The 14,770-nt window shown below is 53.4% G+C and overlaps 1 protein-coding gene across 4 annotated transcripts; it reads left to right on the top strand.

Annotated features, from left to right (window-relative positions):
* Window positions 1-8,640: 8,640 nt before the first annotated feature.
* Window positions 8,641-14,592, top strand: UPK2 (uroplakin 2). Of its 4 annotated transcripts, none has more exons than XM_036919981.2 (6): window positions 8,641-8,833; window positions 9,595-9,646; window positions 13,025-13,159; window positions 13,357-13,495; window positions 13,729-13,799; window positions 14,112-14,592. In XM_036919981.2, the coding sequence occupies exons 1-6, from the start codon at window positions 8,801-8,803 to the stop codon at window positions 14,246-14,248; spliced, it is 567 nt and encodes a 188-aa protein (XP_036775876.1). In that variant the 5' UTR covers window positions 8,641-8,800; the 3' UTR covers window positions 14,249-14,592. The 4 variants fall into 4 exon arrangements, with proteins under 4 accessions (XP_036775876.1, XP_036775877.1, XP_057346540.1 ...); XM_036919982.2 differs by having other exon boundaries at window positions 8,642-8,833; window positions 13,028-13,159; XM_057490557.1 differs by lacking the exons at window positions 8,641-8,833; window positions 9,595-9,646 and adding an exon at window positions 12,406-12,602.
* Window positions 14,593-14,770: the final 178 nt, after the last annotated feature.

Raw genomic sequence — 14,770 nt, forward strand, 5'->3', positions numbered from 1 at the left:
GGGAAGGCTAGCGGAACGGGGGAGCTCCTACAATCCCGGCCAGGCCATCCCCACTCAGCAGGCTGCCTCAGCCACTTCCAGATCTTTGCCCTAAGGAGTCTACTTGTAGGTCCCAGGCACCCAGACACCTGGAGGACGACAGAAAAACTAGAGAACATAGGCCCTCTCCTGCCAGGGCCTCAAACTAACAGGGGGTCAGACAAAGGACACTGTGCCTCACCTTCTTTTCTTTCTGCCCCAGGCCTTCCCATTCCTCCAGACTCCAGCATCGAATTCAAGCCTGTAGCCAGGTTTCAAAGCTCCTACCTGCTACCCTGGGCCTCTTCAGCTCCCTGCCCTCTGGGTTTCTCTCCATAAAAAGACCCCTCTTATCCCAGCTGGGTGAGAACCTTCCTCCCCTCTACCCAGAAGCCCTTCCAGGCTAGTGAAGGCCATGATCTTGAAGGGTTCCTTTTCCGTCCTTTTCTTTCACTTACCTTACTTCGCTTCCTCTCCCCATTTCCCACTACCCTCTATCGAAGATTTCCTTTTGCAGGGACAGTTCATCCAACCAGGGAAAATTCTGCCCTCCTTTTAGGCTGTGATACCTAACTCAACATCTGCCTTTTCCTCTGAGAATCCTTCTTTACCAACCCCACCTACTTACTCATTCAACAAATCTTTTTTGAGGACCTACTATATGCCAGGCAGTGGACTAGACAATAGGTATATGTTGGTGAAAAAGACAGATGTGACCCTTGCCCTCAGAGCCTACAGTCTCGTTGGGGATGGACAACAGATAGGTGACTTCAGTTCAGGGTTATGAAGGCTCGGGGAGCACTTCAGGGAGACACCTATCTTGGGCTTGGAAGTCTGGGGAAGTTTCCTGCAGGGAGCAACGTCTGAGCTGAGACTTATTCCAGCCTATGGTGTGGTTCTGTCCAGGCAGACAGGACATCTCACTGGACATCTAAAGATAGAACAGGAGCTGAGCAACAGATCTCACCAGATGTTACAAGAGATCTCTAAGGCTGCATTCCCAAATAAATTCTCCAAGTCCCAGAAGAAAGAAGACTGGCCTGAGAGTCACAAGAGTATGTGACCTTGGCCCAGTCACACCCTGTTTCTGGGCCTTAGTGTCTTGAAATATAAAACTAGAGGGCTGGGTGAGTTTATCTCCAGGCCCTTTTTTATCAGGAAAATGGCAATTAAACAGTGGTTTGGATTTGTTGAAATAAAAACCCTCACACAGCTCTGGTCTGCTTGGGGAGGGAAAACAGAAAAATTCATAAACCCAGGAGAGGCTATCAGAGGCAAGGCCCCAGAGGAAGCCACCCAAGCCACCTCCTACTCTTCACTGTGTACGTTGCCTGGCAGTTCTGAATCCTGGGAACATTTCATTCTCGCCATGAACTGAAGTCAAGAGCCTTTCTGAGACTGCTTGCCTAGAGGGATGAGCATGGTGGGAGAGTGCTCACAGAATATATATAGTTACTGCACTAATTTGCCCCTGTGTGTAGCACTGTAGAGCTTCTATTTTTGAACGACAACATTCACAGGTGAGGAAACTGAGGCCCAGAATGGTGAAAGGACTTGCCTAAAATCACGAGGCTGGAGAGTGATGTCAGAAAGCGGTGCTCAGGTCTCCTAATCCCCAGTCCAGACTCCGTCCACGACACCACGGCAGCATTTGCTTCCAACTTTCCATTGGCCTTCTTCCTGTGTCTGGCTCACTTCCCTGTGAGGCCATGAGATCTGGGAAGGCAGGCTTGGCCTCCTTATCTGGACATCCCCTAGAGCCTGGTGCAGGGCTCTGAACAGAGGGAGGGGTGCTCAGAGCCCCGTCCCCCAGCCCCCCTTTCTCCCGCTTCATGACCCTATTTACAGGCATTTAGCCGTCTGGCCTGATCTAAAGGCATCTCTGGATTATACTAGGCATGTTCCCAGTCTGGTGAGGCCTAAAACCTGCTCTGTGACTTCACACAAGCTGATTACCTTCCCTGGATCTCAGTTTTTTCTCTGTCAAAACTGATTCTAACTCCTTGGCCATTTGTAGCTTGAAGTCCCAGATTAGGAAATGTTTTTAAAAGATATAACTCTAAGGTACAGGAAGGAGTATAACATTTCAGTCTGTCTGCAGAAGCCCAGCAGCCCCGGGCCATGTCTGCTCTGTCTGCAGGCACTGCTGAGCTGCCCTGCCTTCCCCGGCACCATGCTGAACCCTGAGGAAGGTACAGGATAAGTAACCCGAATACATTCTGGTTCAGCTCAGAGGCCAAAAATAATCAAAAAGGAATCCCAATTTTTCCTGGTATGTCCAGGTGATCCCATGTGTGACCTACCACAGCACTGGTTAAAATACCCTTTCCTCCTGTATTTTACCGATCCTACATCAGCCCCTCTCTCTGCCTCTTGGTCCTCCATAGTCCACAGAGCTTCGGTCTCTCTCTTTGCCCACTGTCATCTCCTTATCTGGGTTGGCTTGGCCGCCCAGGCTCCATTATTTTCCTTTCCCTTCACCCACTACCCAGATTCTCCCTGACACACAAGAAAGGTGCCCAGTCCCTGCCTCTCTTCTCCTCTCTCCCCCTCTTGTTCTCCCAGTTCTGTACCATAAAAGCCCTGGAACTGAGCAGGCCAAGACAGGATTTCCAACCACAGGTAAGGAATAAAATTATCTTGGTGGGGAGGGAAGGTGGGACTGAGGGAGGCAGGTTATAAATTTTTATCCAGTAACAGATAATACAAGTGCCTGCCCTCAAAGAGTTTAAAAGATGGGAACAATTTTTTTAAAAGACACTAAATAATTAAAAGGTGTCAATTTGCAATCAGTGGTTCCTCGGGTAGACCTGGTGCAGGAAGAGGAAACTGACCTCAGGTACAGGGAAGCACAGAGGGGCCTGTGAGGGGCACAGAACGAGCAAACACAGGAGGAATCACAGACCTTGGTGGGAAGGGGTCTCAGACCAACTACCTAGTTCAGAGTCTATCTGATGCTCAACTCTCTGCCAACATGCCTGGCAAACAGTGTATCACCATCTTCTTGAACTCCTCCTGTAACGCGGAGGTTCCATTTATGAACGTCTGTTTTTCCTTATGTGGAGCTGAACTCTGTCTCCTAATGGTCTCCATTTCTTAGTCCATGCACTGGCTCTGGGGATCACCCCATGTAAGTCTAATTCTTCCTCCCCATGACAGCCCTTCACATATTTGAGCTTTAATGACTCCTGCTGCTTCTCCTCCTCTTTAGTCTAAACATTCCCAGTTCACTCCCGTACCTGGCCAACTTCAAGAAAGCAGGACTATCAATCCTCTCCTTTGTTCCAATTACTATATCTCTATTAATGTGGATTCAAATTGGATTTGCTTTTAGCACCACATTACACTCATGATTCAGACCGAACTTGCTAAAGCTCCTAATTCTATTTCACCTGAACAATTTCTATTGTGCATTGCTGAGGTTTTACATAGATCTCTGATCATTTCATCTTCTTAGGTTTGCCTGCCATTCTATACACAGAGATGATTTGGGGATCCTTATCTTGTCTTTCAAAGTGTTTACCATCCCTCCAGGCTTACATCTGTGATATGTGATACTGTATTTTCATCTAAGCTGGTAATAAAAATGTTTAACAGGACAGAGATGAAGACAGAACCCTACAGCATACAAGTGTTCTCCTAGATGATAGTGAACCACATTGAGAAGTAGCAAGACACCTGCTTTCATGGGTAGGCTGGGGTTAGATTATAAGAAGCTTCAAAAACCTAATGGAAGAATAAGAAACTAGAAAGGCCCAAAGATTTTCAGCAGAAGAGTCCCATGGAAGCATGCTGGTATAGCAATTTTAAAAAAAAGCACTAACTTTGAAACTCTGCAGATCTGGATTCAAGTCCTAGCTCCGTTGCTTACCTGCTATAGAACTTCGGGCAAATTACTTTAACCACTTGGAGCATCAATTTCTTCTCCTATAAAATGGGATAATACCCACTTTATTGTGAAGATTAAATGAGATGACATCTATGAAGAGCCTAATACATAATAGGTGCTCAATAAATTAAGAAGAAAAAGGAGGAGGAGGAAAGAGGAAGAGAAGAAAGTCACATACAAGACAGGTTTGTATTATAAATAGTCTCTATTGTTTATAGTAGTCCCAAGTGGGAACTCTAAGTGTGAAATGAGGCTCCAGTGAGGCCCAGAACGGCTTGCTGGGCACTTGAGCTAGGGTGGCACATATAAGATAGCAGATAAGGATGACCTTTCAAAAGGAGGACTGAAACACCTCAGACTCTAGCTAGATGACACACAGAGAGAGAGGAGTCACAGATGGCACCGAGGCCTTTACGCTGGGCAGCAACAGGGAAGTGCAAAGGGGTGATGGTTTGGGGAAGACAGGCTCCTGTCCAGAGTTGTGGAATCAGGCATGACTGTAGGACAGCCCAGTGGGCCTGATCGTGAGCAGGGAGAGAGACTGAATGTGAACTTTGGAGAGCAGGAAGTCAGAGCCAAAGGTAGGGGAGCCACTGAGAGCTGGAGGCCCTGGGTGAGGTCTCAGAGGGTGAGTTGGGAAGCAAACCAAGGACAGTGCCCTGCCGGACACCCCCAGGACCACACCGGCTCTGCCTTAGGACTGGAGTCCAAGACTGCTTGCCCCTGAGCTGAACAGATGAATGAGACTTTGCAGCCACCCTTACATCCCTGACCCCTGTCCAGAGCCACTGGGACTCAAACCCTGCCCTCCAGGACTCTCCACTTCTCAGCCCTGGTGTTAGAAGGAATACAAGTTCTGGTCTGGCCAACAGACTAGCTTGTTGCTACAATCATGGACTTAAAAAGGCAGAAACAAGAGGGAAGCTGTAGAGAGATTTGGACAGAAGTGGGCAGAAACAAAGGGAGAAGAAGAGAGAAACAGAAGCGGAGAGATAAAGAGGAAGGTGAGCACCGTGAGTATGTAGAAACGGAGATTGAGAAAAAGAGACTGAATAGAGAGAAAAAGAGATTGAAGGAGGGGGAAGAAAAAAAGATTTGCTGAGAAACTGATGAAGTGCAACTGAGAAAACCGTTGCCATGGTGACGGGTGCAGAGGAGGGAGTCGGAATATAAATCGGATTATGAGTTGGGGGAGTGGGGAGGAGTTGTTGAAGACCCAGAGGCAGTACTGCCCCAGGCCCACTACCAGATCTCCTTCTGCCCAGGAGGAGGACCTTCCCAGACGTCCCTGGGGCCAGACCAAGATGTCAGCAAGGGCCGCAGCCAGGGCCTGGCACCCACTCCCCTGCTCTCCACCCTGGGGCGAAACACAACAGGTGGCACCGCTGCCCCCACAGGCTTCACTGGCTCTGGAAGAGCCCTCTCCCTAGGCCCTAGTTTCTCTCCCACTCTTCATGAGAGCCCTGGAGTGAAGAGAGGGGAGGGAACGTGCTCCAGTCACCTACTATGAGCCACTGTGTTGGGCGCCCTGTCTCATTTCCTCCTCGCAGGGCCCTGGGAGGGAGCTCCACCACCTCTGTTTAGACAGGAAACTGAGCGGGAGTCCGAAGCTGCAAAGGAGCAGCCAGAGGTGGGGGGGCCCTAGCGCACCAGCGTCAAAGCCATTCACTCTCCTCCTCGCAGAGCCTGCCTCCCTCTCCCTGGCCCTCCCTGCACCCTTAGGATGGGCAGGACGGAGCTGCTGGGGATGGACTGGTTCAAGGCTCCTCCTGCATTCTTGGAGACCAGGAATCTGGGAGACTTGAGGCACGTAGACCGACCGGCCAGCAGGACTGGGCTAGGTGGGAGGCGCAGAGGAGCTCTGAGCTCAGGGCTGGGGACTTGGGGAGGAAGGGCTGAGGTGAAGCCGACTGGGGAGGGCAGGAGGGCCAAGGCCGGGCCGTTTCCGGCAGAGCTGGGGAGAAACTGCTGGGCACTTCTGTGAGTCCCTGAGCCACCGAGTGAGCTGGACTGGGGGTTGGTAGGGGAGCAGCTTCCCTCCCCGTCCCAGGGGCTTCTGTACAAACAGTAGTTTGGTAAAGGGCACTGTATCTGATGTGCATATCAGACAGGGCCTGAGGAGGTGGGGGAAGGCAGGGCTCAGGGCTGTGGCCTTAGGTAGCTTGCCAAGACTGCCCATCACTGCCAGGATGGTGGGGTTCCAAGGGATGCTGGCCCCTTCCCATCATACCTCGCTGTTCCTCCTAGTGGCTAACTTGAGGCATCTCCCTCTTCCTGATGGGGACTGGCTTGAGCCACACCCTGACCCTGCAGTCCCTCTGTGTGTGGCATGGGGGCAGAGGGCAGGGGCTGTCAGAAATGGCTGGAGCCCCTCATGTCACAATTCTGTCGAGTCTCTTGTCCCCTGGGCTGGAGATCCCAGATCCCTGCCCCACACCCCTGCAGAAAGATCTAAGGGCAGAGGCCTGAAGGGGGGCTGATAGGTCCAGATGAGCTCACTTCCCACCTTCTCCTCAGCACCACCAACATACCAGGAGGCACCTCCTGAATCCTCCTTCCCTGCGCCCACCGTAGGTTCCTCCAGATGACTCAGAAGGGGACCCAGCCCAAGCCAAGAGCCTAAGGAACTCGGGGGATGGGGAGAAGGACAGGCTCTTCCCTACCCTCCTTCACACCCGCCTCCCCTGGCTGGCAGGGCTCCTAGCACCCCATGGAACCACAGACTCCACTTCACCCGGACCTTCAGTCCCCCAACACCCTTAGCCAGTTGACCCAGTTGGACCCACCTCGTTTTATGACTTTGGTTATCTGCCTGGCCCCTGGAGACACTGGGGTCTGTAGCCCCTGTCCAGGCCCCCACAGCATTTCAGTCCATCCAGCTGCAGGGAGAACTGGGGCCCTCCCTCCCCACGGGCCACCCGGAGGGCCACCGCTCTGCCCTGTCGCCACCCGCTCTCCCGGCTCTTCCACACTCCTCACATCTCTGTTCCACCAGGACCTCACGGGACACGCCGGCCCCCGGACACTTCCATCGCAGCTTTTCATTTCCAGCCTAGACCCTGGTCTCATTCTTGCCGATACCCTCACATTTCCATGCCTCGAAACCCCAGACCCAGAGTCGGCGCGACCTGACAGCTTTATCGCGTCTACACGCAAGCCGTTGAGTAATTTGAAAAACTTCCAAAATGTCAAGGTCAGCACGATGGTTGATTTTATGTGTCCACCTGACTGGGTCCTGGTGCTCGGATATTGGTCAAATATTCTGGATGGATCTGCGAAGGTGTTCTTTGGATGGGAGTAACACTTAAATCAGTGACCCTTGAGGAAAGCAGAGCACCCCAGAACACAGATGGGCCTAGTCCAGGCTGTTGAAGGCCCGAATAGAACAAAGACTGGTCTCCCGCCTTCTTCCCTCCAGAAAGAAGGAATTCTGCCAGCTTCCGGATTCGAGCTGCAGCTCTTTGCTGAATCCCCAGCCTGCCGGCCTCCCTCATCAGATTTTGGACTTGCCAAACTCCCACAATCACAGGAGGCAAACCCGCACAATGACTCTCTCTCTATACACATCCTGTGCGCCCCGTTTCTCTGGAGAACCCTGACTAACGCAGTCAGTGTCCCTGAAGATGAGTGGTCCCCAAGCCCAGCTGGGTTGTTGCCACCAAACATGCCTTTCCAAGGCCCTTAGGAGCTGTGCCCTTCTCTCCTCAACAGCTATTCCAAACTCTCGGCCCTTCTCCCCACTGGGTTTCCTGCTTCCCAGAGAAAGCAGGGGCTGCCAGGAGGGAGATCCCTTAACTTAGTTCTTCCATCCCCTGCCTGTCCCACTCCAACCCCCCAAAAAGTCTAGCATTTCTCTGCCCCACGACCCCTGAACCTTCTCTCTTCTGGAAAGGGCCATTCTCCCTCCCCCAGGAGCCTGTCAGTTACACCCCTCCCTCTCCTGCACCTCTGCCATTAAAACAAAGCAGAGGAGCCCTTCCTGGGCCCAGGTCCCCTCCAGCTGCCTGTCAACCTCGCTTCCCAGCCAAGCTTCTCCAAAGAGCAGTCTACACCTTCCAACTCTTCTTCCTCACCTCCCAGTTACGTCTGTACACCGACAGTCGGCCGCTGCCTTCCGCACCTACAGGAAGCGGCCCCTAAGGGTGGGCATTATCCTCAGGATGCTAGGCCCAGTGGACATTTTTCAGTCCTTCCCTCCAGCTCTGACCTTCCTGCCATTGGATACCTTTTTGGAACCCTCCACCCACTCCCTCTTGGCTTTCCTCCTATGTATCATTCTTCCTTCATCAGCAACTCCCCGTCCATCTGTCCTGTAAACGCTCTTTCCTTTCCTCAGCTCCCTCCTTCTCTTCTACTTTCTTTAGGGAAAAAAAGCTCTCTTTTCCACATTCCTGATTTTAACTTCTGCTCACCTCCCTTCTCACACCTCTCCTCTGATCTAGACTCATATACTCAATTATGAAAGTATCATTTCATCTGAATTTCCCAAGATACCTGTCTTAGTTATCTCTTACTTACTGTATAACAGCTTACCCCCAAACTTAATAGCTTAGAAAAACAAACATTTATCCCGAGAATCAGGTATCTGGTGAAAGACTTGCTGGGGTGGTTCTGGCTCAGGGTATCTCATGAAGTTACAGTGAAGACGTTAACCTGGGCAGTTATCCGAAGCCTTGCTGGGTTGGAGGATCTCTCCAGCTTGCTCATTCACAGGCTGATACATTCTCCACAGTTTCCAAAATGATCTTTGCACAATTAGAACTTCTCAAAGGCTTTCAGTTTTCTTCAGGGTAAAAATCAAGCTCCTGAGCAAGCATACAAAAACCGCTGGTGGTCCAGCCAGTGGCCAGAGTTCTCACCACGACTGTCTTTGAACACTTCGTTCTAGCCAAGATGTATTGTTCACAGCTCCCAGAAGGCATCAGGGTAATCCATATCTCTGTGCCATTTTATATACTGCTCCCTCTTTGGGGAATAGCCTCTTCCACTTATTCCAACCAGGCTAACTCGGGTTCATTCTCTAAACTCAGCAACGTGAGAGCTGGAACTGATTCTTGTCTTGTATCTCACTAGCTGTCATGGTTCCCACCATACAGGAGTTGAATAACGAATGCTCACTGAATGAATAAGTGAGCCAGCTGTTCCTGTGTGCCCAGTACCCCTGTGGCATGCTTGGTATACAAGGAACAGCTGGTCCACATTTCTGTCACTTTTCTCCCTCAGATCACCTTTCCTGCCCATCCATCTCCCTTTGCATCAGTGACACAAATGGAAAAACAAACTCTGAATTCTACCCCCACTCCTTCCCTACCAGCTCTATGATCTTGGGAAAATCGTTTATTGCTCCTGAGCCTCCGGCCTTCTTCTGCACTAAGGGTTAATAAAAAGGAGAGGATAAGATGAATTACTTAAATTAATATTTATTGAACCAGATACTGTGCTAGGCACTCTTAAATAAATTAGCTTGAGTGACAGTCATAATATCCCAGTGAGACAGATTTTATACCCTCTATAGAAGAGGAAACTGCAGCTTAGAGCAGTTAGGTAGGTATCTTGGCCGAGGTCACAAAGCTGGAAGATTTGGAGTAAGTGGTTGTATCACAAGCAACTTTAGGAAAAATAAAGGGCCATCCAGATCTCTTCCAACCCTCAACAGCTAAGATTTTCTGTTCTCACACCTTTCCCAGCTCCAGATCTCAAGGACACAGGCTCTGCCATTTCCCATCAGACGGACATGTGGTGAGTACTGAGGTTCAAAATGACTCACCTAAAGTCATATGGTATCACTCACCCACAAGAGGACAATAGTCTCCATCAGAGGCTGAAATGCCCACAGAGCCAAGTGGACACATTTCTCTAATTGACTGGCAAGGAGAAGAGTGGCATTGTGGAAAGAGAACCATGGGTGTATCAGACAGACGTGGGTTCTGATCTGAACTCTTCTGGCTGCTACCGTAGATCAAGGACAAAAAGTACCACAGTTCAGAGAGAGCACATCTGCTGTCGGAGCTAATCTTCTAGTCCAGTTACTGTAGAGATTTGACCAGCACCAGGAAGATGCCTCACCCCTGGTATTCCACCACTGAGTTGGCCCGCTCTCTCCAAAGTTCTCAACGTGCAAAAGATCCTCTTGCAGGTTGTAAAAGGATGGTAGGATCTGATGTGAAAAGGAAAAAAACCCAAGGTTTTCCACGAGGCCGGGAACTTATTTCATCTTTATATCCCTGCTGCCTAGCACAGTTCCAGGGACATACCTAGTACTTAGTTAAGTGTTTGTTGACCTGACTATGGGATCTGAGAAGAAGGAGGCAGGAGAGGAAACTTGGGTGAGTTTAGAATTGAGAATCCAAGGAGTGGACAGCCTAGAAAGAGTGAGTCCAAGAGAGACACTCCAGGCATCCGTGGCCCTGGTTCCCTTCCTCCAAACCATGAGGAATCCTCCAGAGGAACAGGGTGCTGTGGCTTTAAATGACTCCAGCGTTGTCAATGAACCCTCTCCACTAAAAGAGTTATCCTCTCGCTCCTGCGCTTGGCCTCCCCCTCCTCTCGGCTCCCCAAACCCTTCTCAGCCCCTGTGATGGGATAATTAGATGCGAGAGCTCAGCACAGATGATGCTCCAGTTGCTTAGCAACTAATGGTTTCCATGGAGACCGCAAAGCACAGCCTCCAGAGCAGCCAGTGAGCAGCTCGGCAGGGCAGGGAGAAGACGCAACTCTCAGTTCCTCCAGAAACCTGGGGAGGGCCCAGGGTGGGGGGAACTGAGGGAGAAGGGGGGGCTTAAAGGCACAGGGCCCTCTTATCCCTTTAAAATATGCTCAGAGCTCTGCCCTCTCCGACGCCACTTTGTCCCATATACGATTTCCAGGGGGATGGGGGCTTAGGAGTAGCCCCAGCCTGACCCACCCTGCAGTAAACCCAACCTCTTCTCTCTGCTTCCTGGTTTGTGACTGAAACGGGAAGAGAGACCTTTCAAGCCCAGCTGCAAACATCCTTCTGGGTGCATGATGGGATCTGACAGAGTGCCAAGCACTGGAAGACTCCTTACCCCCAGCCTTCCACCACTGAGTCTGTCCACTCTCTAAAGTTCTCAGCGTGCAAAAGATCCTCTTGCAGTTTGTAGAATGATGGTGGGAGCTGATGTAAACGGGGACAAAAGCCAGGGTGCAGGACAAACAGAATAACAGAATTCAGTTCTTCACCCAGAGGCAAGTGTCCTGGGAGGCAGGAGAGGCACCTGCCCCTGAGCCCCATCAGGGGACCCAGTGTGCATGCTGGGGCTGGGGGTGCAGCCGACACAGAGCATCTGGCAGCTCCAAGTGTGGGCCTCTCAGACTAGCATCCATCAGCGTCACCTGGAAGCTCGTTAGAAATGCAGAATTTCAGGCTTCACCTCAGACCCACTGAATCAGAAATCATATCTTAACAAGCTCCCTGGAGATTCATAGGCCCATTAAGTGGGGAAAAGCACTGGTCTAAGACCCTCTGCTTGGGCCCATGAGTTCTCTCTGTACTGTCACCCCCTCCCTGCACCCCAGGCTTCGAACCTACATGGGGGCAAGGACAAAACCCTACCAGCCTCTCACTTCCCCACCAGGACCCTGACCCTTCTCCGGCACTGAGGAAGACAGGAAGGTTCATGGAGCGGAGAGGCAGGAACATGCTCCGCAGACCCCATTCCGCTCCCCACAAGGGACTCACCCCTCTGAGTTTCGGTGCCACATCTGCAAAAGGGAGTGAATAACGTCTGCTGCCCACAGCTGTCAGGATACCTGGGCTGGTGCATGCAGGCACTGACCCTCGCCCCTCCTTCCCACTGCCCATCACTCCCCCTTCATGTTTCTAAGGGGCACAGGGGTGGGGGCAGCGTCAGAGAAGTTGTGTCCCTTTCTCCCTTTCTCCTACCAAGTCTCTCTCTCTTCTTTATTCTCAATCTGGTCACCAGTGGTGCTGACCAAGGTGACGGCCCCCCACCTGGGCCGGTCAGTGCACCCCTCTGGGCTCTCTGCAAGTCTTCCCCGGCACCCCTCGGCCCCATTCTCTGGTGGACTCTGAAGCCCTGCCCACCCCCTGGCACTGACACCCCTCTGCCTCGCCCAGAGTAGCGGCACCTGTGCTCCAATGGACACCAAGAACTGGGACCCTTGGCTCTGCTGTGCCCACTCCCTAGCACCAGTCCAGTTTCTGCCCCATTCCTGCCCAGCCTGGCCCTTTCAAGCATCCCTCGGGGTTACTCTCCTCTTCCTGCACACCAGGGCAACCTCAGAACTTGCTGCCTGCCTGGGAAGACCCCCGCCTCCCCAGTGGGGAGCCGACCACGCAGGCCACAGGCAGCAACACACGTGGGAGGCCCAGAGCAAGGGGTGACTTCCACCCCCACCTCAGTGACTCTGCCCCTCTGCAGCTGACAGCCACCAAGATGCAGGCAGGGCATCCCCCTCCTGGCCCGAGAGCCAGCTCCCCATCCTGAAAAACCTGTCTGGCCCCTGGGGGCAGGTTGGACAGGATTCCCCTCCAGCCCTTCCCACCCCCAGGACAAAAATCAGCCACCCCCGGGGCACGGCCTCACTTGCCTCAGGAGCCACGGCCTGCCAGCACCCATTCTAGCTCCCTGTCCAGCTATGGCACCTCCGCTGCCTGTCCGGACCTTGCCCTTGATCCTGATTCTGCTGACTGTCCTGGCACTGGGGGCCTCAGGTCTCTGCTACCTCTGGAAGGGCCGGGGAGGGGCTCTGGGCCTGGGCAGGAGGCACTGTGCCTTCCGGGGCTCTCGAACACAGCTGGCCTGGCCAGCCGCGGGTGGGGGAACTGCTGATGGCAGTGACCAGGCATCAGTCCTGAGCCCAGGGCCCGGTCCGGTCCGGGGACTCTTCCATTCCCAGCTGACAGGTGTGGTAAAGGGCCCGAGGCTGTGGGCAGAGGGTAGGGGTACGGTTGGACGCTGCCCCCTACTGGCACCCAGGGTCTGGCTGCTTTGTCCAGTACCCAGCTTTTGCAGCCCAAGCCTGCCACCTGGTGGTTGGATGGCCACGGACGGCGGCATGGAAGGGCCAGATCTGATGGCGGGGGAGGGGACTGATCTGCCCCCGGCCCCCACTAACTCCCTCCTGGCCCCCCAGCAGACTTCAACATCTCAAGCCTCTCTGGTCTGCTGTCGCCGGCACTAGCGGAGAGCCTGCTAGTTGCCTTGCCCCCCTGTCACCTCACAGGGGGCAATGCCACATTGATGGTTCGGAGAGCCAATGACAGCAAAGGTTTGTTACCCACCCCCAAGCCATCTCCTAGTCCCCATCCCCAGAGGCCCCTTCCCAAGACTGCCCCTCCCCTGCATCCTTGTCCTGAGCCTGCCTTTCTGCCCACCCCTCCTGGGCCATGCCTACACTGAATGTTGCCCCCTCTCCTTGGGGCCTCCAGAAACTTGACCCATCTTTACCCCTAATTTCCTGCACAGTGGTGAAATCAAGCTTTGTGGTGCCTCCATGCCGCGGACGCAGGGAGCTGGTGAGTGTGGTGGACAGTGGGGCTGGCTTCACGGTCACCCGGCTCAGTGCATACCAGGTGACAAACCTCGTGCCAGGAACCAAATACTAGTAGGTACCAGCCCCAGGCCTGGGGCACTGGGTGGGGGTAAGGAAGAGAAGATGGATCCTGACATCTGCAGTGGGCGAACACGGTCAGCATGGGGAGAGGAGGGCAGAGCTAAGGAGTCAAGAATGGGCCTTCTTTGGAGGTCCTGTGAAGGGGGAGGCCTGGGCTCCTTCTCCCAAGTCCCAGGTAGTCACTGAGGATCGTCTCCTCTCTCTCCCAAACCTCACCACAAAAGCATTTCCTACCAAGTGATGAAGGGGACAGCCACTGAGTCCAGCAGAGAGATCCCCATGTCCACACTTCCTCGTGAGTAACATTCCCGGGCACCCCAGGCCCAGCTGCCGCGCCCCTGTGCTCACCTCTCCCAGCTCTGAGCCCTTGGCTCTGCAACTGCCTGTGGACTCACCTGCCTGCGCTGTAGGGGTGTGTCCAGTCCATCGCTGTGTCCTCAGGGACTGACACCGGAGGGTCTCCAGGGCTGTTTGGGTCCCTGCGAGGATCAGTTGGTGGCTGGATCAATAAACGATGAAGGGATGGCTAGATGAGGGCTGGGCAGGGAGTCTCGGGCAGGAGAGGGGCTCCTCCGGCCCACAAACACCTCCTTGCTGTCTGGGGCAGGAAGGGCAGCAGAGTCCCTGGCGCTGGGAATGGCCCGGACGGGAGGCATGGTGGTCATCACGGTGCTGCTCTCTGTCGCCATGTTCCTGCTGGTTCTGGGCCTCATCATCGCCCTGGCACTGGGTGCCCGCAAGTGAGGAGGACTGCGCGGGGCAGGGGCCTCCCCCAGGAAGCCCAGGCTGTCTGTCCCCAGCCCAGGGCTCTGCCTCTGGTCCTGAGAAGACTGTCTGCTCCCAGGCCTCAATCACCAGACTGGCGCCTCCCCTCCCCTGCCCGCCTGCCCCCATTGGAGCCCTTTCCCCTCCTTTCCCTCTCCTTGTCCCCTCATGCCTCACCTTCCCCCAGCACTCCCCACATCCACTTACCCGACTCCCGTCAGAATTGATACTCCTCCCATTTTACCTTTAATGCCCCACCCCTCCCGAAGACAATTCACCCCCAACCCTCGGTGAACAAAGTTCCTACAATAAAGTCTGATGTCCCACCAGCCACATGTGTTTCCCTCCTGTGCGTTCCACTTGGGTGTGAACTTACAGAAGCTGTGTCCAGGCTGCAGGTGCCCCCAGAACCCCAGAGTTGCTTTTCCCAGAGGCAGGAAGGGGCCAAATGAGGTAAGAACCCAGGGCTGAGCTCTCAGACCCACACCTGGGCTGTGCGTT

The sequence above is a fragment of the Manis pentadactyla genome, chromosome 13 (assembly GCF_030020395.1).
Source record: "Manis pentadactyla isolate mManPen7 chromosome 13, mManPen7.hap1, whole genome shotgun sequence".
In the NCBI taxonomy this organism is placed as follows: domain Eukaryota; kingdom Metazoa; phylum Chordata; class Mammalia; order Pholidota; family Manidae; genus Manis; species Manis pentadactyla.